The 23,885-nt window shown below is 41.1% G+C and overlaps 2 protein-coding genes across 5 annotated transcripts in view; both read right to left on the bottom strand.

Annotated features, from left to right (window-relative positions):
- STAMBP (STAM binding protein) overlaps positions 1-1,812 on the bottom strand; it is a 34,386-nt gene extending 32,574 nt beyond the window's left edge. For 2 of the 4 annotated variants that reach the window (XM_027099149.1, XM_027099152.1), the window contains exon 1: positions 1,698-1,780. The gene's annotated coding sequence lies outside the window, so the exon portion shown is untranslated. The other 2 variants (XM_027099150.1, XM_027099151.1) reach the window with 2 other exon arrangements.
- A 10,690-nt stretch (positions 1,813-12,502) lies between these two features.
- On the bottom strand, positions 12,503-16,555 carry CUNH2orf78 (chromosome unknown C2orf78 homolog; the record flags this gene model as incomplete). The annotated part of the gene is given in 7 exon segments (XM_027099121.1): positions 12,503-13,025; positions 13,028-13,387; positions 13,390-13,878; positions 13,881-14,249; positions 14,252-14,530; positions 15,819-15,870; positions 15,872-16,555. Coding segments are annotated over 7 exon segments (2,727 nt in total), but the record flags the coding sequence as incomplete, so codon positions are not given.
- Positions 16,556-23,885: the final 7,330 nt, after the last annotated feature.

Here is a 23,885-nt window from a genome sequence, read left to right as displayed (position 1 = left end):
CCTCTACCTTACAAAGAAATTAAAAGAAACATACCACATGCTGTAGCTCATATCAAATAAGGTCTCTTTCCCACAAGAAGCCTGAGACCCTCAAGGAAGCCCACATCACAAGGACGAAAGGATTGGCAGATTCAAAAACCCATAATCCCTGCACCGTAATTAGGTGGTACAAAGAGTATAACTATAATGAGCCACTAGCGTTTCAATTCTCTCTTAATGCTAATCATTCCATGTCATTAGGTAGCCCTGCCCTTGGCATCACAAAAAGAGGGCCAGTATCTTATATTTTTTCCATTATCTCTCCTCCCAGCTACCCACTTCCATCCACCCCAGTACCTGGCAGAGTATACTCAATGAACTTTCATGATGATAACTGACTTCAAGCTGATCATTTAACCTGAGGGTAACTGACTTGAGCACACGGTTAGTTAGAGGACATGGTGTGGGAATGAATGTTCATTATCCCAACTCTGCTCATGAAACCACTATTCCAGTCAACCTACAACATCATTCACCATTTCAGGGCAAGGAATTTAGACCTAGAAAACAATTTATTCAAATCTATCTTCAAAGACTAAGTACTCTCTGAATAACAAAAGGACACAAAGGTAACTTGAAATGCAAAAAACAAACCAACAAAAAACCCTGGAAGTTTTCCCTCCTTGGGTCTCAGATTGCAGTCATTCTATAATCTTTCTTGATATTGTTGCTGTTAGAATCAGACTCCAACTTCCAATCAGATACCACTCTACGATCATTTCCAAAAAGATTCTGGTAATTGGATACATACTGAATTACAGCACATCCTAACCAGCATGCTGCAGAATATACAAGCTACAGCAGATTTTGGAATTCAAGGCTCTGTGTCAACTGGCCTCATTTTAATCTTAAACCTTACTCATTCCCAACAGAGATCTTTTGCTTCAGTCGGGATTCTTATCTGCCCAGAAATCCTGACATTTCAGTTTCATTTGTCTATCCACTGCTTTTGTTTTCCATTCCAACCCCTCCCTCAGAGATGGTCTTCTCCGGGCCAGTTCTATCTCTAGGTCACACTTCCTCCACCGACCTTCTTCTCAAACACCCTAATAGTACAAAAGTTGTGGGGACTACCAGGGATGTAGAGGTATTCCATCTCCTGTGGGAGCTTTTATAGGGGCTCAGAAAGCTACTAGCAAATCTAAAACCTCCCCAAGTTGTCTAATTACTAAACTCAGGGCCAAGCCCATCAAAGCTAACTGAAGCAGAGCAAGCTTGTTGCTCTTCAGTCCCTCTTGGTAGAGGATCTTTTGGTAGAGAATGGAACCCCCTCCCGAGGCCAGGAAGTGGTGCCCAGAGCTACAAGCTGAGCAACACTCCAGGGAGGAGATGCAGTATCCGTAAATAAGGGGGGAAGGTGGCGTAAAGAACCGAGGGGGAAAGATGAGGAGGAGGCGAAAGGAAGTAGCAGGAACGAGCGAAGGAGGCATATACAGTGGAGAGGGACCTCCTGACAACTGCGTGACGCCCCCTTCTCGAAGGCACTCAAGCCCAAGTTGTCAACACCCGGCAAAAATCAGCAAAGGTTTTCGGGTCTTTCGCGTGCGGTAGGAGGGGACGCGCTGGGCCCGGCTGGGAACCAGAGCCGTCAGGGGCCTCGCGCGCGGCAGGCCGGGCAGGGGTCGCGGGGAGGAGAAGGCTGCAGGCCCCACACTCACGGTGGCCGCTCCCCGCCAGAGTCCGACCACGCTCAGCAGCCCGGCCCCACCATACTCCCGGTACCCTTCCCCACCTGTCCCCGCGGTCGACACTCGGCGCTTCCGGAAACGTCACATCCGGCGCCCACCCCGCCCCCTCCCTCTGGTCTATCGGTTAATTCTCAAGAACTTAGGGCAAGGGGCGGAGACTGGTGGGCGGGGCTAGAGCTGCCACCTGCGGAAAAACCCACCAATGAGGAGAGAGCGGGTCGGCGGCCACATTGGTAAAACAAAACCAACGGGGAAGAAAGGGGAAACAAATAGTTAAAGAACCCAACGACCAAGCCAGCTTTTATTTTTAGGTTAGCGCGGACACAGTAAACGTCTGCGCTAACCTAAAATGTCTGCACTAACCACCGATGCATTCCACCATGTGAAAGGCTACACAAGTTGTAATACAACATCCCTTAGAAAAGCTTAGAAAGTATGGAATCAGATAAAATCTATTACATAAATCATACATTTATTGGAATTAGACTGGCAACTTTCATGTTTACCCCATGCCTTCATGTCCTTCACATTTGTGAGGTATGTTAAATGATTATGTCAGTCCTAAAAAGCTACCTTGTCCCAGTTCTCTGGAGAAAACTGTATGAGGTTTATCAGAATTGATTGGGTGTTGAACACTATCCCACCAGTCTATCAATGCCCTATATATACTACTAAGTCATTGGAAAACCAGGAGATGAGCTGTGTTTTTACTTTTATTTTTATTGCTAAATACATATCCTCGGGTCTTCTCTATGTGGAAATTTACTTTCTCTAAATTTCCATTCCCTTATTTTTTTAGAAATTACTCAAGTCTCAGCTCTTGATTTCACCTTAATTTTGTTCATTGCCACATTCAGAAACTCAATGTCCAGTTCTGTTTTAAATCTTTGTGGCCAGAGAGGTAGGTCACATTAGACTCATTGGCTGTTAGGGTCCATCCTTGTTAGTGGCAAGGTTTCCAGAGGAAGAGTATTTGGGGAGCAAGCATTCTAGTGGTTTCCACTAGTAGGATCTAAAAGTAAATTTCATTTTGTAGACTTTAGCACACCACTTTAGCCCCTCACGTTCTTTTTTGAATACTGGTTAAATCATTAATTTTTTTTTAGCATATGTTACAACAAAATTTTACCCGTAAATTTGAAAAGCATATCTTCTACAACTATTACCTTTTCAAACTGAAAGCCTTTCAAATCTTCATTAAGAAAAGACTTCATCAGCTTGTTACTAGAAATTTCTCTGTATGTTTTCATGGATTAACTGATTCTGTTCATGGGGTTACCATCACATAAGAAGCAGGTGCACATTTGTTTTAGTTTAGCAATATTAGTTCTTGGTCATCATAATATTCATTAAATGTTTTAATATTTAAAGCTGTTTCAATTTCTAGTCTGAATTTTGTTAAATATTACCTTTGAATTTGTCCCTGCTCCAATGTATAGTATTCAGCTTTATAAATTTTAAAAAATATTAGTAGACTAAAGAACAAAGTTTAATATTTAAGATTGTCTAGAAATATTATATCAATATACATTTGTTCTTGACCACTATATAATATCAATGAATTTGCTTGCTTTTGACCTCTGCAAAATTGGCAAGTACTTTTCTATTTATCTACACATACTATTTCATAAATGGGTGTGCTTAACAAGTACTAAATGCTTTAAAACTGAAATAGAAACCCGTTTGCTTTGGAGTCTGATTGTATTACCCAGTAATTGAATTGCTTTGTCCTACTGCTGTCCAGAAGAATACCCACAATTTCTTTAAACTCTAAAAATAGTTGCTATAATAAAAAAGATCTTCTGCCTCATTGTCTTATTAACTTAAAATTTTGAATCTTATGAAAGAACTACTATTTTGATTTTGAGTAGGATTTTCCTGCCAGATAGCCCCTCTATCACACCCACATAAATCCAACATTCAAAGAGGGACTGCTGATCTGAAAACCTGGCTAAACTTACCAGGGTTTCTAAATCAGGGAAAAGAAAGCTCCTTCTGAAAATTTCAGTTTGTTTATGTTACTTTCTACACAAAATTGTTGGCCTGAGATATTAGACAACTGTTTTTTGCCTAGCAAAGGACATAACACTAACTTTTTAATGTCACAATGCCAATAAAATTGTATTGAAAATGAGTGTTTAATCTCTAAGGGTCACTGTGAAAAGCAATGGGGACAAAAATATATGTATGACACATGTGTATATTATGAATGCATGGAAATTATGTTCCTTTTCAGTTGGAGTTGGAATTACCTCATGAAGAAGTTGTTCCTTGAGAAGGCTACAGTAAAACTAGTAACATTGAGGTGAATCTGAGGTTTGGGGCTCCACCTGTAGTTTGTTTTGAAGAATAGTGTCTCCTGTCACCAAGAAAAATATCTAGTTGGGAAAATGAGGTTTTGTTTTGTTTTTTAAAGATATATCATGCAAGCACAATGTTTGTTTATTTATTTATTTATTTATTGGCTGCCCTGGTCTTCGTTGTGGTGCGCAGGCTTCTCTAATTGTGATGCATCGGCTCCAGAGCATGTGGGCTCAGTAGCTGAGGCACGGGTTTAGTTGCCCCGCAGCATGTGGGATCTTAGTTCCCAGACCAGGGATCAAGCCTGTGTCCCCTGCATTGGAAGGCAGATTCTTTTTTGTTTTCATTTGGAAGGCAGATTCTTAACCAGTGGACCACCAGGGAAGTCCCAGGAAAATGAGTTTTTAATGTATGCTTGTAAAGGTTTTAAATGTGTGTGTATTATTACAATTAATGCTTAAATTTGTGCATAAGCAGTCAATTTTATTTTAGACGTATTTTCTTCCTTTGTTACCTGCTAGTTAGCTGTGAGTTATACGATTTATTCCTGATAGCTGAGAGCCTTTTGTTTTAAGTAAGAGTGCCATTCTCAAGGTTGAAAATTTCAACAAGAGTTAAATGAGAAAAGAAACTTTAGGACTATTTGAGTTGTACAGTTTGGGTTGAGGGATTTTATCATTTTATATTTGGTTTACATATTTATTTACAAAAATATTGCCATATGACCAACCACTATAACTTTGATTGCAAGATAAAGAATTGCATACTGCTGTATTTATACTCCTTGAAAAACATTCATTTATTCATTCATTTATTCAGTCAACAACTATTTATTGAGTACCTACTTTGTGCCAAACACTGTTCAAGGCACTGGGCATATATTAGCCAACAAAGCAGACAAAAAGAAACACAACCCTGCCCTCAAGGATCTTATATTCTAGCGATGGGTGAGGGAATGATGGATTACAAGCAATTATGTGATAAATAAGTAATTACATAGTATATTAGAAGATTCTAAATACCATGGGAGAAGTGGGCTCTGTAAAGGGAATCAGATTGAAGGAAAGGAGAAGTGCAGGGGGACAGTTGTAATTTCAGATAGTGTAGTCAGATAAACCCTCATTGGAAAGATTTGAGTAAAGACTTGGAGGTAACAGCAGGCAGGGAACAGCAAGTACAAAGGCCCTGAGCCAGGAGCTCTCTGATGTACTTAAGGACCAGCAAGGGCTGAGCATGATGGGAGTGGAATGAGTGACAGGGAACATAGCAATAGATCATGTACATCAGGGCTCAGCAAACTACTTGTCTTTGCAAATGAAGTTTTATTGGAACACAGCCATGCCCATTCATTTACATATTTTCTATGGCTGCTTTCATGCTACCAATGCAGAGTTGAATAGTTGAGACAAAAACAATCTGGCTCACAGAGATTAACATTTTTACTGTCTGGCTGTTTATTTGTTGACCCCCGATATAGGTAGGGCCACATAGGCCATTGCAGGGACCTTGGCTTTGACACTGAGAAAAATGAGAAGCCGTGGGAGGGTTCAAGCAGAAGAAGGACAGGATCTGACTAATGTTTTGAAAGGATCATTACAGTGGCTGTGTTGACAAATTTTAGGCAGGCAAGGGTGAGAATAGGAAAGCCAGTCAGGACTGTGGTTCACAAGGTACACTGGGGCGCCCCCCAGGACACCACATAAATTCACCAGCCTATAGCAGGATATTTAAAATTTTTGAAGGATTCACAGCAATATTTGACATCTGTTAGATACCACGTGAGCTTCTAGCTGGCAGGTAGTTCACAGTTTCAGCATTAGGTTGTGCTATATTCCTTTCAATGCTGTCATATGATTGTGAACCTGGGATTTTGGGCAGTAGTTGTAACAAAAGTCAAGTACTAATTGAAGATCAGTGTGGAGCAGGAAATGAGTCTGGCAGCACCCAATTTAATTCTAAGGTTTGAGATGTTGTACAGTGCCCAACAGTCCCCCACATTCCATTAGCAAGTAATTGTGGTTATTTCAGAGTGAAATAAAAATATTTTCCTTTTAATTCACATGTATTATTTTTCAAACATCTACCTAGTTGTTGGAGCATTGTATCATTGTGCAAATGGGGCATTTTTCCTGTGGCTGCTCTAACAAGTCACCACAACTGGTGGCTTTAAAAAGCAGAAGTTTATCAGTATTATTCACTGTACAGTACAGAAAAATAATGAAATGCTAAGCTTCAGTTCAAAATTAAATATGCTTTGATAAATACAGCATGCACTACATGATGTATGGTACAATAAAGTTAAGGTATTGTTTGTGAATCATTTTATATTTTACATTACCTAAACATTTTCAAAGTCAAAACTTGGAGTATTCTTCATATTTTTCTTGCATTAAGTTTTCCACTGCCTTTGAAAATTCACTTGTATTTCATAGTATAAATTAAACAAGGGACCATTTCAATTTCTTTTAAAAAATTTATTATGAGTTTGGAACTGCCTCTTCCTAATATTCTGTTGCATTCTTTGAGGGTGACAGAAATCTAATAAGGTACAAGTGTGGAACATAAGTGAAAATCATAAATTACAGATATACTATAAGGTATTTGTTCACACACGTTTAAGGTGACATTGAACAGAGCCATACTCTTCAATTTTCAAAGTGCTGTGTATTCAGTCAAACAATGTGAAATGATACTTTCCTGATGTATTTCTACTTATGTTTTGTCCTAGTTAAATTGCTATAAATAAAGGGGCTTTAGGTGCATTTGTAGCAATTGTCAGCAACTGAGTAATTTCTGTGACTAAATTCATTAAAATATATAGAATAAAAAAAAAGCAGAAATTTATTTTTTCACAGTTCTGGAGGCCAGAAGTCTGAAATCAATACCACTGGGACAAAATTAAGGTGTCAGTAGGATTTACACTCCCTTCAGAGTCTCTTGAGTTGTGTTTTAACTTCCTATTCAAAACATGGACTGAGCAAATACACACATGAGACATCAGACAGAGGAGACTCAGAAAGCCTCTTCTGACCCAGAGTCCTAACGAGGGTAGTGTAAATGGGGCTCTGCTTCGGGAAACTGAAAATTATAGGAACCCACATTTCAAGTAATTATGGCAAATGATGGAGCAGAATTTCAGAAAGATGGAGGCAGTTGCACATCATTTGAATCTCACCAAACCTTCTCATGGAACTAGATCAACCAAAACCAAGTGCCCATGGGTAACACTTATCGAGAAACTAGAAACCCCAAAACAAGAGGGTGTGTCAGACCACCACCCACAGAGACCTGCCTGGTCCCAGCATCTGCACCAAAGGAAGTGTCAGACAGGAGCAAGCATCTGATGGACATGAAGACAGGAGTCCTTCAAAATGCCAGCAGGTATTCATTGGAAAGCACTGTGGGCCGATATGAGAACAGCAGCTGACTGGGAGAGATTTTACCAAACTCTAACGTGAGTAAGGACAAGGGGCCCAGAATAGTCTAAAGGGATGGAGCAGTCTAGCCCTTCTACATCATCAAACTGAGCAGCCAGAGCTCCTTTCCAGGATGTGACCCACACAGAAGAGAAACTTTTGGGAGGAAAAACAGGCACAAAGGGAAATGTCTTGGTAAAAGTCAGGGAGGGCAGCAGAGCCAGGAAACCTCCGAAAGTAAGCCACTGTGTTTTTGAATACTACATTAAAAAAACAGACAAACAGAAATTCTGTGAAGTTAGAAAAGCAATTCTCAATCACACCTCCTTTTTATTTTTTTAATATATATATTTTTAATTAATTAATTTATTTGGTTGTGCTGGGTCTTAGTTGCAGCAGGCAGGCTCCTTAGTTGCAGCTCCTGAGTTGTGGCACGCGAACTCTTAGTTGCAGCATTCATGTGAGATCTAGGCCCCTGACCAGGGATTGAACCCGGGACCCCCTGCATTGGGAGCTTGGAGTCTTATCCACTGCCCACTAAGGAACTCCCTTTTTCTTTTTTCTTCCTTCCTTCCTTCCTTCCTTTCTTTAAAGCTCCAAGTCATTTAAAATACATGACTTCTTACTAAAAATCTCCAGTTCATATAACCAAGGGGTTTATAACTTCTCCTTTAAGTTATATTCCTGGGACTTCCCTGATGGTCCAGAGGTTAAGATTTGGTGCTTCCAATGCAGCAGACAAGGGTTGAATCCCTAGTTGGGGAGCTGAGATCCCACATGCTGCGCAGCCAAAGAAATTTTTTTTAAAAAGTTATATTCCTGTATTATTGAATTTAGTGGTTTAGATTTTTTTTAATGTTTAGAAGATTTCAATTTATTTACCAGGAACAAACAAAACATAATGTAAAAACAGTTTTCAGGAAACTATTTCCATCATTCTTTTCTTCCCTTTCTCCTGCAGATTGGTGTTTTATCCTTACAAGTTCTCCGTCGTTCCATAAGAGAGCTGCTCTTCTTCTGGTTTCATAAGAGATGGTGAATAGTGTTAAAATATCCAGTTTACCTAAATTTCTAGAGTACACTTCAGGGAGCGAATGATGGGGTGGGATGTTGGGGCAGAGTGAGAGATACAGATTCTGGTGAGACTGAGAGTCATTCACAAAAATTACTGGGCTGTGGTGAGGGGAGAACAAAATAAATCAGGTTCCTGCTGGTGGACAGGAAGCCAAAATGAAGAAGAATGGTGCGTAGCTGGGCAGTGTAATTAGGCCCATAAGTGCTGTGTCTTCTGATAGTAATTATGAACAGAAACCAACTAATAATTACGAATAACATGTAGGTGAACAATCCTTGAGAGCTGAGGCAGAGAGAAGGAAAGATGGCATTATACCTTGTCTCTGGTTCATTGAGTTTCCCAGGCTGGTTGTGACCAATCTTGGGTGAAATCATAACTAAATCATTTTTGCTAAGGTGATCAGCTTTCGTGGGGTCCTTTCTCTGCACTCTGTCCAATGATAAAGCCCACTGGTTTATGCCTCCTGGAAAAGAGTTATTTCAAAACAGTATAAGTGAAGCATTGATGAAACAGCCATGAGGAACACGTTTCCACATGGCCTTGCACCTCCTTTTCAAAGTGCTTTAAAACTTTTTTCATCCAAAAATCAATAAAAAAAATAGGATTGGGATCAAATCCCGTACAGAGGTAGTGTAAGAAAAAGGAGAATAAGGAGCAGAATAGCATCTCTTCAGACAATAAAATCAAGTTGGAAAAGACAGGTCCACAAAACAGATCAAAACTGTAACCTAGGGCTTCCCTGGTGGGACAGTGGTTGAGAGTCCGCCTGCTGATGCAGGGGACATGGGTTCATGCCCTGGTCCGGGAAGATCCCACATGCTGCGGAGCGGCTGGGCCCGTGAGCCATGGCCGCTGAGCCTGCGCATCGGAGCCTGTGCATCCAGAGCCTGTGCTCCACAACAGGAGAGGCCACAGCAGTGAGAGGACCACGTACCGCAAAAACAAAACAAAACAAAAAAAAAAAACTGTAACCTATTATTTCAAAGTGGGCTAAAAGATGTTAGGAAAAACAATGGAAAAGATGAAAGAACATGGATCGAGGAGGGAATGGGAAGTTACTGTCTAATGGCTCTAGAGTCTCTGTTTGGGATGGTGAAAAAGTTCTGGAAAAGGTAAATGCTGATAAATGCCACCTATGGGTGTTTGGTTTTAGTTGATCTTCTTCCATGAAAGGGTTTGGAGAGATTCAGAAACTATGCTGCTGCCTCCATCTTTCTGAGGTCCTGCTCAATCTTTAGACATAATTATTTTGAATTTGGATAGTGGTGATGGTCGCACAGCATTGTGAATGTATTTAATGTCACTGAATTGTATACTTGAAAATGGTTGAAATAATAAATTTTCTTTTATGTATATTTTACCATAATAAAAAAAACCGTGAAAGAACAGCATAAATCAGAATTAGGTAAGATGATAGAACTCAGGACAGAATTCAAAATAAAAGAAAAAAATTTCAGAAATGAAGACTAAATTTAAAATAATACAAGAGTGGGGAGTTCCTGGTTGTCCAGTGGTTAAGAATCCACCTTCCAATGCAGGGGATGCAGGTTCAATCCCTAGTTGGGGAACTGAGATCCCACATGCTGCAGGGCAACTAAGCCCGCATGCCGCAACCACTGAGCCCGCGTGCTCTGGAGCCCATGCGCCACAACTAGAGAGCCCCCGAGCCACAAGGAAGAGCCCACATGCTGCAACTAATATCCAACACCGCCAAAAATAAATAAATAAATAAATAAATAAATTAAATAATACGAGTGAATGAACATAATGGATAATGTCTTAAGAGAAACAAACAAGAAAAGGAAAAATTTTTTTTTAATCAAAAAGAAGATAAAAAGAATTTTAGAGAAATGGCAAACATAAAAGATAGGCAAAAAAGAGTCAGGACAGCTCTGAAAAGAGTAACATAAATATGTATAAGAATCTATTATACCATAAAAGTGACATTTCAAATCAGTGGGACAGATTAGTCAATAAATTGTGATACATACACGTTGAGGTATAAATAGTTCTCTGGAAGGATCCACAGCACGGCAAAAGCAGATGTCTCTGAGGAGGGAAATGTGTGGCTGGGGCACGTGGGGAAAAGGGTGACTTTTCGTTGAATACCCTTGTGGACCTTTTCTAATGTTCTGTCATGTGAATTTATTACCTCTGAAGTTCGCCTGAGTTCAAACCCCAGTTCCCCCAGTTGCTAGCTCTTAATCTTGGGCAAACTCTTCACACTCTCCAAGCCTCTTTATCTGTGAAATAAGGTCAGTAACTTAGCCTGGTGCTGCCTGGCACAGAATAAACTGTCAATAAATGGAGATTATTAGTGTAAAAAACCCAAATGCCCATCAATGGATGAATGGATTTTTAAAATGTGGTGTATTTGTGAAATATTACAGTCATAAAAAGGAATGAAGTACTGACACATGCTACGACATGGACGAACTTGAATATATTATGCTAAGTGAAAGAAGCCACACACAGTGGTCCCATTTGTATTATGTCATGAAATGTCCAGAAAAGGCAAAACCATAGCAACAGAAAGGAAATTAATGGTTGCAGGGACTGAAGGAGGAGGGGATGAAGAGGGCCTGCTGATGGTTACAGGGGCTTCTTTGTGGGGTGATGAAAACGTGATGGGTTAGATGACGGTGATGGTTGCATAGGCTTGTGAATGTATGAAATGACGCTGAATTTGCAGTTTCAGAAGGTGAATGTTATGGCATGTGAATGACATCTCAAAAAAGTAATGTTGAAAATGAAAATTGCCAGTTTTCCCATGGTCACTATCCACTATCCACTGTCTCCATCTCTCCCTTCTCCCCACTGCATTCCTTTTGACGCCCACCCCTGCCGCTCTCTCCCATCCTCACTCCCTCGACCTGCCCCACGAGGCCTCCCAGGGAGCCCGTGAACCACTGGGCGCCTGGGTCCTGTGGCTGTTGGAGCAGCTGCCCAGTGTGCGTGCCCCCACCGCTCTCACCCGTGAGAGTGGATGCTTCCGTTGGATTTTCTCATGCGTTTCAGTAGATGGTGATGTTTACAGAAGGCGGCACACGCCCTGGTCAACGGAAGAAGCCCCGCAAGTTAATATTTAGGCCCCGTCCAGAAGTTTGATCTCGTCGACCAGTAACCTCAGGATGCTGTCCTCTGAAAGCCAGGTTGGCCGCCTGCGGGCACTTACAAATACTGAGGACTTTGGAGGCATTTGGGCCTCAAATTGAGGCCTTGTACCTGCACACACGATGTGACCTCAGCCCTCTGCTGCACCTCTCTAAGTGAAGTGGCACAGGAATACTGGCCTTGCCTTTTGTTGCCAAGATTAACTGAAGAGTGCATTGGCTGCCCTGGAGCTTAGATGTTGAGTACATCGTGATTAACATACCAGGGCCTACTCGTGGGCCTCGTGATGCAGCAGTTCCTTGGCTCTGCCCCTGTCGTCAGCTGCCCCTAGGATAACTCTGAGCCGTAGCCATCTCTCTGGTAGATTTCCCTGTCCCCCCACTATAATCACACCTGGATAAGGCAACTCAAACCTTTCAGAGATGTGTCCTGAACCTCCTGTTTTCTTAAATACCTATCTGGTGGTTGTGAGACTTAAGGCCAACCTCCCCAAGAGACTTTTTCTGTTTCTCCTAGTAAACCTAGACTCACCTTCCGTCATCTTCAAGTTTACTCAAATTTGGTTCTTTCAACCCTGACCTCTGACCCTGCTTTTTACTTCTTCCATTTCATCCTCACTCCTGCTTCCTTTCATAAATCCATAAATCTCTTTTGGCCTTCCTAGCCCTGGGCCAAGTTCCTTCCTCTTTCCTCAGTTTTTACCCCTTTTTTCCCCTTTCCTTCATTCTCCCATCCAACTTTCAGTCCTTCCTTTCTCATGCAGACTTTGATTCCAACCCCATCAAAAACAAACAAACCAAAAAGCTATAACACACCACAGTTAGCAGCATCTCAAGATTCAAAAGCTTTATTACTCATCTATTAATTCTATTACATTTATTTATTCAGTTTTATTGTTTTAAAATATATCAGAATAAATAGAGAAATTTATACCTGTCTTATCTGTATATGGAAGAGCAGCTGGTCCCCAAGGTGGCACCCACACTCCTAGCAGCTCTGACTTTACATATCCGTAGTAGTCAGCAATTTCCATTTCTTTTTCCCTCTCAATGAAAAATTGCACTTTCCCCAAAGAGGTGTATTTGGCAGCAATACGTTCTTGTTGAGCCCGTCTCTTCATGGCCTCCCGCTCTGGCCTCTGCTCATGTTCGATGGGCTTTGACATTACTGGCTCAGGAACATTGGGTTCCCTCCATGGAATTGGTTGCTCGCTGAAGTCTTGGAGTAGAAATGGGGTTTGGAGCTTGGGTGGGGACTGGCGCTTAGTCACAGCAGGGGGAACAGGCTCCCGCTGGAGAGAAGTGCAAGATGAAGTTCCATAGGGTGCAGGCCTAGGAGCAGCAGACTGAGGGACACTAGGCTGCGTATGGTCGGTCCAACCCGGTTGGGTTGGTTAGTCATAGTTGGCTGAGATGGTTTGGCAGGACCTGGCAAAGAGGCAGGAGCTGGCTGGGATGAACTCACTGCAGGAGGTTGAGCTGAGTTAGTAGAAGCAGGCTGGGCACACTCAGCCACAGCAGGCCGATGTGAGGCCAGAGACTGTGGCCTCCGCGGAGCAGGTCGAGATTGAGGCTTGTCCCAGGCAGAAAACGGCAGAGGTATCAACTTGACCTTCCCAGGAGGCGGCAGCTCCTACTGGGATGGAGAGGGACACTCTTTCTCAGCACTGCTGTCTGGTTTCTGGGCTTCGACTTGAGTTTTCTCAGGACTCTTGCCCTCAGGTGGGGTATACCTCCATGGCTGGATAGCTGGGGGTGTTTAGGGTTGCTTGAATTTCCCAAGACCCGACAGGAAGAGAGCCCAGTTTTCTTATCATTCTTCTCCCCCAGTGCATGAAAAACCTTCACAGACGCCAGCCTGCACATGCCTAGGGAGGTTCGAGGCTTTTTAAAGCTCTCTTGGATAAGCTCAGTTTGGTGTTCCTTTCGCTTCGTCTGGGGAATTGTTGGCTTCTCTTCTGCCTTGACTTTGTTCCCTGACTGCTTTTTCTCATCAGCCTTCTTCCTTCCTCTGGTCCTTGTGGTCCTTTCCTGCCTGTGGCTCTTCGTTTTGCTGATCTTTCTGGATGCAGCTTTCTGAGGTTTGCCTTTGGAATGCTTGGCCGTGGTCACAGGAGCGCTGTCCCTGACTGCAGCATGGCATAGAAGCACTTCTCCCCCTAGCAGGCACTCTGGATTCTTTGGCTGGATTTTGGCCTTGGGAGCACCACTGATAGGCTCAGAGGCTTTATGTTTGTTCTTCCTGGTTGAGCAGAGGGAACCTTTATGACACTTGGCTTTTGCTGCACCTGATTCACCTTAATGGCTCTGGTGTCTTTGGCTTTGATCACGTTGGGACCTTTGGATTGATCAAGATCTTTCAAAGAAAAAAAGAGCTGGGGAAGGTGAATATCCTCCACCAGTGTAGTAATGTCTGCAAAACCACTGCTAGATTCCATCCCATTTTCAGGTGTCCCTGGGTCCTCAAGACTCAGGCTGTTCTTTCCCAGATCAGCATTTTCAGAAGCAGCTGCTCCTCTTGGCTAAGGGGATGCATCAGTGCAGGCCAGGAGCTGGTGAATATCAGGGATTTCTAAAGGGAGTAGTGGAGGCACTTGGTTTTCTCTTGGGATCTGTAGGCATCCAGAGGCTTTGAAAGCTTTGTTTTAATATCCTCCAAGTGCTCACTCTCTATTTGTCTCTGGCTTGGAGCTGGAGGCAGGGCCAGGAGACTACTGGCACTCTGGACTGGAGCTGTCCCTGAAATGTCCCCAAGTTCAGGTGGTGGGTTACTCTCAAGTATCTGAATATTTCTGCTCCTGGAGGACTTAGGGAGTTCTTGAGTTTGTGTCACACAGGATGTCTGGCTTGGAGGTTGCAATCCCAGGGAATGTTTCATCACCAGGGAAGTCTCCATCCCTACAAAGGAATCAAGGTAGAAGTCAGTCCCTGGTAAGTGAGATGCTCCCCCTAAACACCAACACAGCAATCATGTACCTTTCAAGGTACATGATTGCTGTGTTGGTGTTTAGGGGCAAGACGGGCAAGGCATTTCTAGTAACTCTTCTTAAGGATCATGGACAGTGCCCTATGCTATGAGATAAGGGGTGACTGTTGTAATTCTTACTGGTGATCATTTCATGTCACTGATTCTTGGCTTTCTTTGTATTTCATAAGATTGTTATAAATCAATTAAAAATGAGTCTTATTTTTAAAAAATGAAATGTTTTACAAAGTCTAGCATTCTCATATAGAGTCCTTTCAATTCTCCCCACTTTCCTGAGAGGCTAAGGACACTTCACACCATGAATTAGGAGAGGGAGTAGACCCTTCATGATGAAATATATAAACAAAGACAGAGTCTTAGCCTGCTTGCTCTGGACAGGATCTCGGACCACAAGTTCTTAAATTCTGGTATAAATTAAGGAAGTGAGGACAGTTAAACTGTCACTATCATAACAAGAGTTCTGAAACACCTTCCAAAGAGACTCTAGCAGTAGAACAGGAAAGGGAGTGAGACAGTGTGGTAGTACAGGGGGAATGATTGGCTGCAGCAGTGAAAAATGTGGTACCTATTAGTATGCTCTCGGGGTTCTTGTACGTGTAGCATAGATGACCTTTACAGTGTCCCTCCCACCTTCCCCCATGCATTACGTGTTCTTTTTTTTTTTTTGGTTTGTTTAATTTATTTTAATTTGTTTATTGTTTGAACTTATTTATTTTATGTATGTATTTGTTTGGCTGCACTGGGTCTTCATTGCTGTGCACGGGCTTTCTCTAGTTGCGGCTAGCGGGGGCTACTCTTGGTTGCGGTGTGTGGGTTTCTCATTGTGGTGGCTTCTCTTGCTGCGGAGCACGGGCTCTAGGCGTGTGGGCTTCAGTAGATGTGGCTCACAGGCTCCAGAATGCAGGCTCAGTAGTTGTGGCACATGGGCTTAGTATCTCCACGGCCTGTGGGATCTTCCCAGACCAGGGCTCGAACCCGTGTCCCCTGCATTGGCCGGTGGATTCTTAACCACTGCACCACCAGGGAAACCCTAGGTGTTCTTATATGAGTCTAAAACCAGAGAGCCCTGAGCAAAGGTAGTGGTCATTAAAGGCTCAGGACCTAAATTCTACCTGTCTGTACACCACTTCCCAGCTGTAGATTTGACCCCATTTTTGAATGCTGACCTCATTGTTCAACTTTCTTGCTGTTTGTACTCACCTTGAAAACTTGTTTCTGTGATGGCTTGAGCAGACACAGGGTAGTAGATTCCAAGAGGTGGAAGCTGGTGGTTGGATATTTGTGGGCTGAATCTCCTTTAGTACCATTACCACTTTTGGTTGCACAGAGGCCCTACTTCCTGTGTATGACACAGAGCCATAGGATTGCAGGCAGGAGCCAAGTTCTCCATTCAGTAAAGACCCCAATGTGCCTTGGTTATAGTAATATACCTGGCTTCCTTCCTGGTAGGGAAGTGACAGGCTGTGTCCCTAGTTTGGAATCTGAGATGGTGTTCCCTGAGCAAGCCTGGCAGAAGGTGATGGATATAGAGGGACCATGTTATTGGTGTCTGCAGTTTTATCATACTGGGCTGCCGTAAACATGGAAGAAGCAGCTGTGTGCTGGTCAGTGACTGCCAGAGTAAAGTCTCCGAGTGAAGGAGAATTCTTTTCAGTGCTTCCTGTGATGTCCCAGTCAAGAACACCCGGATAGGAAGCAGCTGAAGTGGACGTCTGGCTCTGGTCAGTAACTCCAGATAACATAGTTGTGCTAGACTGTTGGTGAAGGTAGGCACTACCCATGAGTGTCTGGAAGGAGGTAGCCATAGTTGATGCCAAACTGACGGCAGGAGCAGAGACTCTGGAGAAGTTGCAGACACTTCCTGTTAGGGAAGTTGCATTGCTCACCCCAGGAAGAGAGTGCTGCAGAGAATTCAGAGTTCCAAGTAGAGATGGATTTTGGAAATTTTTTGTAAGAACAAGAGGGTAATGAAAACATCAGGGAGATTGATAAATTCTCACTATGTTTGAGGAACAGCATTATCTTAATTTTCTTGCTATCCGGATACCTCTAGTGTCAATACTTACTGAGAAACCAAAAATCAGACCGTTATGATGGTGGCAAGGACTGAGCAGTTTTACACTCTTCTGTATTAGCTGCCTGTGCTCCCATGTTGGGCACAGAAGACCCAAGTGGTATGGCTCAGACATTATTCTCTAGGCTGGAAGCAACCTTCTTCCTGCCCTATCTTTCCTTTCAGCCTGAACTAGTATGGACTTCTATGCTGTTTCGTAGACTGGGAGCATTTTAGAACTAGGAGGTCTTAGAGAACTTCTATTTTCACAGTCTCATTTCATGAAGAAGGAAACTGAGACTCAGAGAGGTCAGGTTGGCTTGTTCAACTTCTCTCATTATGTTAGTATCCTTACCAGGTTTCAGAGCCTAAGTATCCTGACTTGCTTGCCAGGACGCTACTCTGAGCATGATACTGCCAGAAAGCGGGAGAAGTAGAACTTATAATATAGGCATTTTTTTTGTCCGTTAGAAAATAGTACAGCTATTATCATTGTCATCTTTAGTGTCTCACTTTGCTTGTGGAGTTCCCATGCTATTACCTAGAGTTCACATATAGCTCAGTCCAACTGGTAAATTTAAAGAGTCATTTTTACCCTCTTAAAGCCTGGTTTCTCATCCTACCTCAAAATGATTACCTGAAAGTGAATTTCTTAAGTGCTTTTGGAAACAAAAAAGTTATCTGCTTACTTCAGATTACTCATCTATAAAGTGGTTATAACAGCACCACCAATAATAATAGCAGTAATAATTAATACATGAATAAGCTGATATATAACGTATGATTTATATGGAGGAAGATACAATAAGTTCTAGAAAGAAAAATCATGAAAAACATATTACATAATGAAAAAGAAATACATAGATATTAATGAAAACTTGGGTATGTGGCAAGTATCAAAGCATAATGAGTTTACTAACAAATGACATTCTGTACCATACATGCAATATTATGAAAGTGAATTTTGCCCACTCTATTTTAGTGAATACTATTAACCAAAAAACGCGGTAGAATGTGATTTTGAATGGATTTTTAGCCAATACATACAGACACAGAAGATATATCAGTAAAAATGCACAACAAGCAACAAAATTCAATCAACGTGAATGTATAGGGGGCCACAATATATGCAGACAAGTATTTCAATGAAAACTGGTACAAAGCAGACAGCAAAATAATAAGTGTAAAAGAATTTCATCATTGTTCTCATTCATATTTTTACCCAGCAATAACAGGTATTAAGCCTGGTAGAAATATATATTTCAAAGAATAGAAATATACAATAAGCAGAAAGGAAGCTTAAAAAGTATCAAGATGGTTTTTTTATTTATCCTAGAACTTAGATTATAATCATCTTCAACATCCAAGAAGATGACATCCCAAAACCTAAAAAAACCATCATCACTAGAATCCAATTAAAAAAGATTTTCAAATGTAAAAACATCAAAAGGACTCCACAATATTGTTCTAGATAAATGTGGAATTTTTTTTTCTTGCCGCGCCACATGGCCCTGGCAGTGAAAGCACCGAGTCTGAACCACTGGACCGCCAGCGAATTCCCTCATGTGGAATTAGGCATGTGGGGCTTGACTTTATCTTTTTCTTCGTAAGTAGCTAAGATCTAAAAACGAACGATGGCTGTTGATCAATGTGCTCTCTGTGTTAGGAAGGAAAGAACTGTAAAGATGAAAAGCAACCTTGCCTTAGAACCTACATATCACACAAGGGAAATAGTCCTTCTGATTCAATTTAGAAGATATCATTTAAAATTTTTAATTAGTAAAATGTCTACATAGTTTAAAAATTAGAAAGAATCAAACATTGAAAAGCAGACCCCTAGATAACCACTTTGGTCTCCTGTTTATAGGAAGCATCATTTCCAGGACATATTTCTAAAATATTTATATTCAAAACTGTCAAGTGCCAACTGTATTCAGAGAGGCAATAAAAGAAAAAATACTGAGTATGACTTTTCTGGTAAGCTGCCTTTCCTGGTGATACCCTGTTCTGTCCTTACTTTCCTCTTAGTCTGTTAAAATAAGGATTTGCTACAATAAACTTTGTTTTGCCCTGCTCTGAGCAGATTTCACTCTATGCTCTTTCTGCTTTAATTTAAAATCTTTGGTTCCCATCAACATTCCATTGCAAACTACATTTTTCTTGAGAGCTCCTCTATGCTTTCCCTCTTCATTCTTATTTTTTTTCCTATCTCTTTTTTCCTGTTGGCCTGTGCTGATGAAAACAATCCTAAACTTCCTTACGTTTGACTCTGTGCCTCCCTATAGCCCAGTACTCTCCATCCTCTCTCCCTATTTTCTCTTTACAACTAGTCGAAATATTAGTGGAGGGAGACCTTTAGAGATGAAACATCTTGCTATATATTGCTAGTTTTCTATGTCACCTGTCTTTTCTATGTTTCTGTTGAAACACTCTTGAGAAGTCTCTGATTTCATTTTCTACAAGGGTACCCTTTAAGGCTCAATATTAGAAAAGAAAGGGATCAGAGTGATCAAGCAATGTAGTGTTCTAACGTAACTGATAAGGAAAATATCAGGCTTTGTGAGACAGTCAATGATTTGTCCAAAGTCACACAGATAGTAAATGCCAAAGTCAAAACTGAAATTAGGTCTCCAGACTTCTAGTTCAATACTTTCCCTCATTATTCCATGCTATTTTGAATCTACTAGTAAATTTAGGGGCAAAATAAATCTAACGAAAAAAATTAAAAAGTTTCTTTTCTTACCTGACATGGTCCTAGAAGAAAAGGAAACATCAACTGCAGATACGAGGGATGAAGAGACAACACCAGAGGATGTCTGAGTGGCTGCAGCTGAATGGCGCATGTGTCCAGTACAAAGGTCACTGGTTACTGGTCACTTGTCACTGGTCACCGCTCACTTGTGATGATCCAAATTTATTTACAGACAAGTCCACGGAAACCCCAAGACTCTACCAAGTGGTAGTAGGTTTGGTAGGAGAATGATGTCACAAAGCAGGCAGTTTACAGGTACGAGATAGCCAATAGGGAGGTCCGATCCCCAACAGGAAGGCGGGGATGGGTGGAGAGAGTGTAGCAGAGCTAAAACAACACCTAAATTTCTGAGCTCTGGGGAGGAAATCCTAGAAGACAGATTTACCTCCCCCAGGCTCTTATATTAGGGAAATCATTGCAACATTTCTTACAGACGTTCATTAATATCATTAACTAACAGTTACTTATATTCTATAGAGTATTATATTCTATGTATCATATACTTAGAGCTATATATATATGTAACTAATTAATATCCTTAGGAAGGAAAGAGCCATCTAGTTGAACTATTACAGTTGTTCTGAAAACATATCTGTCTAATTAGTGAACTTATAGCAACTTTTATGGAGAAAAAGTAGGGATTAAGAAGTTCTTCCTGTAACTTGGTTAAAGCGTAGGGTGAAGTTTGTTGCGTGTACCTTGTGGAGAGTGTTGTGGTCCAAGGCTCTTCTCTTTCAGTTTAGTCTCCTTGACTCCTATCTTCCTTGGGCTGGGCCAGGCTGGGCCAGGTTGGACTTGTGACTTACATTTCTCTTCTGCTTTCTTTTTTTTTTTTCCATTATGGGCATTGTTTCTAGGACAAGCCTTGATCTTGCATTCTTACCCTCATGGATGCTACTTTCTGTCAACTTCCAGCAGCAGGAGTCTTCTTTTCAGTGCTTGATGCTTCTCAAAACAGACTCTGCCCACTGGAAGCAAATACCAAAGAGCTAGAGACAGCTGTTTGCAAAGCTTTCCTCTTCCAGCCTTTGGTTGCAGTTCTTTTGCCCATAATTTGCTGCCTCTAGTTCCTTGGGCCACACAGGTATCCTGCCATCCAGCTCCTTTATATGTGAGAGACATTCTGAATACTGTCCCTTTTTCTTTGCACAGAAGTATATACAGTGTGGCAGTTACTGTAATCTCCACCCCCTTGCAAACAGCCACTCTAGAATCTTGGACCTCTAGGATTCTCTGTCTTGCATGCGTGGGTGCAAGGCCAAGCAAAATGAAGAGGAGAATAATTAGAGAAGGAAGCGGACATTCATGGAGAACTGGGAGCAGATAAGGTGAAAGGGCACAGGAGAAAAGAGATTCATGTAGATTTTTTGGTTTCTGTGGGAAACAAGTTGACACACTTTGGCCTCATTTAGTATTACCAGAACAGACAGTCATAGATGTAAGTAGCTCAATAGTGCGGCAACTGCCATGAATTCTGTACACTAAAGGGAACAGTCTTACATATATTTCTCATTTTGTTTTATGTCATAGTACCTTATTAATGGCATTCACTGGTATGTTTGTAGAACACAGATTTTTTAAAATGCTCTGGTTTTGTCTGCATGGTTATTTCCTTGTCATATTTTTAAGGACTCCAACATTGTAAGACATACTGCATATTTTTCTCTTGACGATCGTTTATCTTGAAGCATCATGAACGAACTTGACCTGCTGGATTTTGTGGAGAAACTTGAAAAAGGGTCTGTGAAAAAGGCATTGCGGTGAGTCGCATTATGCACCCAAGCGTAAGGAGCAGACATCTGCCATCAGCCCATCTTGGCCTGGGTTGCCTCTGTTTTAGTTCCCGTGGTTGGTGCTTTGCTCCCTAACCACTCTTGTGACTGTGGTGATGTGAGTAAGGGCTGAGTTGCTAATGATTTATATGTGAGGTAAGCTGGTTTGAGGGAGGAAATCTATGGATCTAGTCATTTTCCTTGGTGGTAAGCTTTCAGGGAGGGGTGCAAAGATTGATCTTTCTGGGGACTTTTCTAGTACCAGGAAGATATCCCATAGATGGGACCTCCAAAGACACACATTTAATTTTTAGGCCTGTTTTTCCTATTATGAGATATGAGTTTTTTCACTGATGGGGATGATGCTTATCTGAGAAGAAATTGTGAAAGGTGTTGTAGTATAGAGATGTGGCTTAAGCTTTTAAGTGTTTTTCAAGGTTTTTCCCCTAAGCTTCCTACTTCAGATGGCCTACTCACATGATGCTAGTATGTGATGTGAGGCTAACAACTACTGAATACCTGCAAGCCAGATCAGTGTCTCTTTTCTCTGTATTTCCATGGAAATCAAGGGACCCATAGCTACTGCAGGTTAGGGTGGGTGGTGTGAGATTGGGGGAAGTGTGGTAAGACACATTTTGGTATCAGTAAAATGTTTACATATTAAAATATTCAGTCCCAACATTCAATTTTATTTAGGCAAACCCTTAGTTAGGCTTTTCCTGGTTCCGAGCCTATGTAACTTATTTTCTCTCCTTAGTTCCAGCCATTTAACTTTAGCTTGCAGGTTGAGCATCGTCTTAACCTCTAAAGAATCTTACATATAGGAGGAAGAAACTAAAGAGCTCTATTTCAACACTTAGCAACATCAGGCCCTACCCTGACCTAAACCTTTATTCTTACAGTTAGGGTATTGTCTTGTCCCGTATACCCACTTCCTGCATTTTGAACCCATCAGGTTAACTGAGACATGTCTTTGTGTAACATCCCCAGTTCATCTATCCCTGAGGCTGTCCTTAATTCTTCCCATTGTCACATTGTGATTTAATTAAATACTGGAATCCCTCAAACCCTTACATGGTACCTGAGGCCCTATCAGATACTGGTAGATTTTGTTATTGTCAAATACTTAGCTCCCTGATTCCCCAAATATCCCTTGCTCCTATATTTTCCATCCCAGCCTACTACATACCCATTAAGGCATTGTTTTATTTCGTGTTCGACCCACTCCCATCCAGAGGCCTACTCTTTGCTAGTTCTCATACTTTCTGGAAACCCTGTTATGGCCAGGTCTGGATTTTTTTGTGTTCCCACCCAAAGCCTGTATCTTTTAGCAGGACCAACATAGATTTTCTAGTTTCTGATAGATTTATGTCACAATTTGTACACTGTCATGTCTATAGATATTTGTATCATTTGTACATTTTGGCCATTACATGCCTATTGGATATTTTTCATAAATTGCAAAAGAATATTTTATGACTTAGCACCAAATTGAATGTGCCTAATTGTAAGTTTGTAAACTATGTTGTGCTAACTTGTATCTTTTTTTATCCAAATAGTAATTTACTACTCTTGTCCCATTAGTAATTACGTGGAAGTTTTCAGAATTGTAAATAAATGCTTGTGGATTGAAATCTGGTTAGACTATAACTGTCCCAGATATGTTAAAGCTAGTGGTCTTTTTACTCATTCATTCATTCAATAATTCTGACCTTCCTGACTCAGTTGACCCAGCTCAAATGGTTGTGAAGATTACTAACAGTGTATGTAAGTTACTTTCAGAAATTAGAAACTAAAACTAACAAAAAACAGTTGTTATTATAAATAACAATGGAATTTAGTATGCTATTATACCTTCAGACCTACTGTAGGACATGCTGTTCTTTGCCGTTCCACTTGTGGCAGGATTCATAGGTTTTCTAACAGGTACAGATCCCTATGCCTGATAATGTGAGGAAATGTTATACTTGAGCTCCACTCTTATCTCTCTCAGGCATTTTTTGGTATTGTCTAAAATGTAAATCCATACTGTCAACCTCCAGCATGATACCAGGCTCATAATAGAAACCCAATAAATGTTTCACTGTGAGTGGAGTATAAGTTGATAGAATTTTTTTTTTGTCACCAGTGAGTAACATTTTATTGTAATTATTTCTGAAGTGGGAAGAGAATTTTAAACATTGGAAAACCCTTTCGTAACTGTTATCTCAGTTGGTCCACCCAGATAGAATATTTTTGCAAGGTTGATTAGGCAGATTAGATTGATTAAAAATCTTTCAATTTTTTAAGTTCGCATCTCTTTCATTGCAGAAATTCTATGTCTAGAAATTCATATATAGCTGTATACATGTATAAAGATGTTCACATTGCAGCCTACCTGTAACAGAGGACAAAAACAAAAAACAAAACCCCAAACTGAAAACAACTAAAAGTCCATCAATATTGGACTGGTCATATAAATTATGTAATGTTATGCAGCTATTAAAGAGAATAGAATGGATGTATGCAAAAATTGACTGGGAAAATCACTATCCAAGACAGATTGTAGACTATGTATAGTATGCTGCTCTTATATAAAATACAGGATATCCGTTACGTACAAATACAGACAAGATACAAAAAGTGTGAATGTAAGCACTTAAATATCTGAAACAACCACACAAGAAACTGGGAGAGTTGGACAGCTTTCC

This window comes from Aethalodelphis obliquidens, unplaced genomic scaffold (assembly GCF_003676395.1).
Source record: "Aethalodelphis obliquidens isolate GAN/ISIS:26980383/991018 unplaced genomic scaffold, ASM367639v1 scaffold128, whole genome shotgun sequence".
Lineage (NCBI taxonomy): Eukaryota > Metazoa > Chordata > Mammalia > Artiodactyla > Delphinidae > Aethalodelphis > Aethalodelphis obliquidens.
This window is presented reverse-complemented; position numbering and strand designations above follow the sequence as displayed.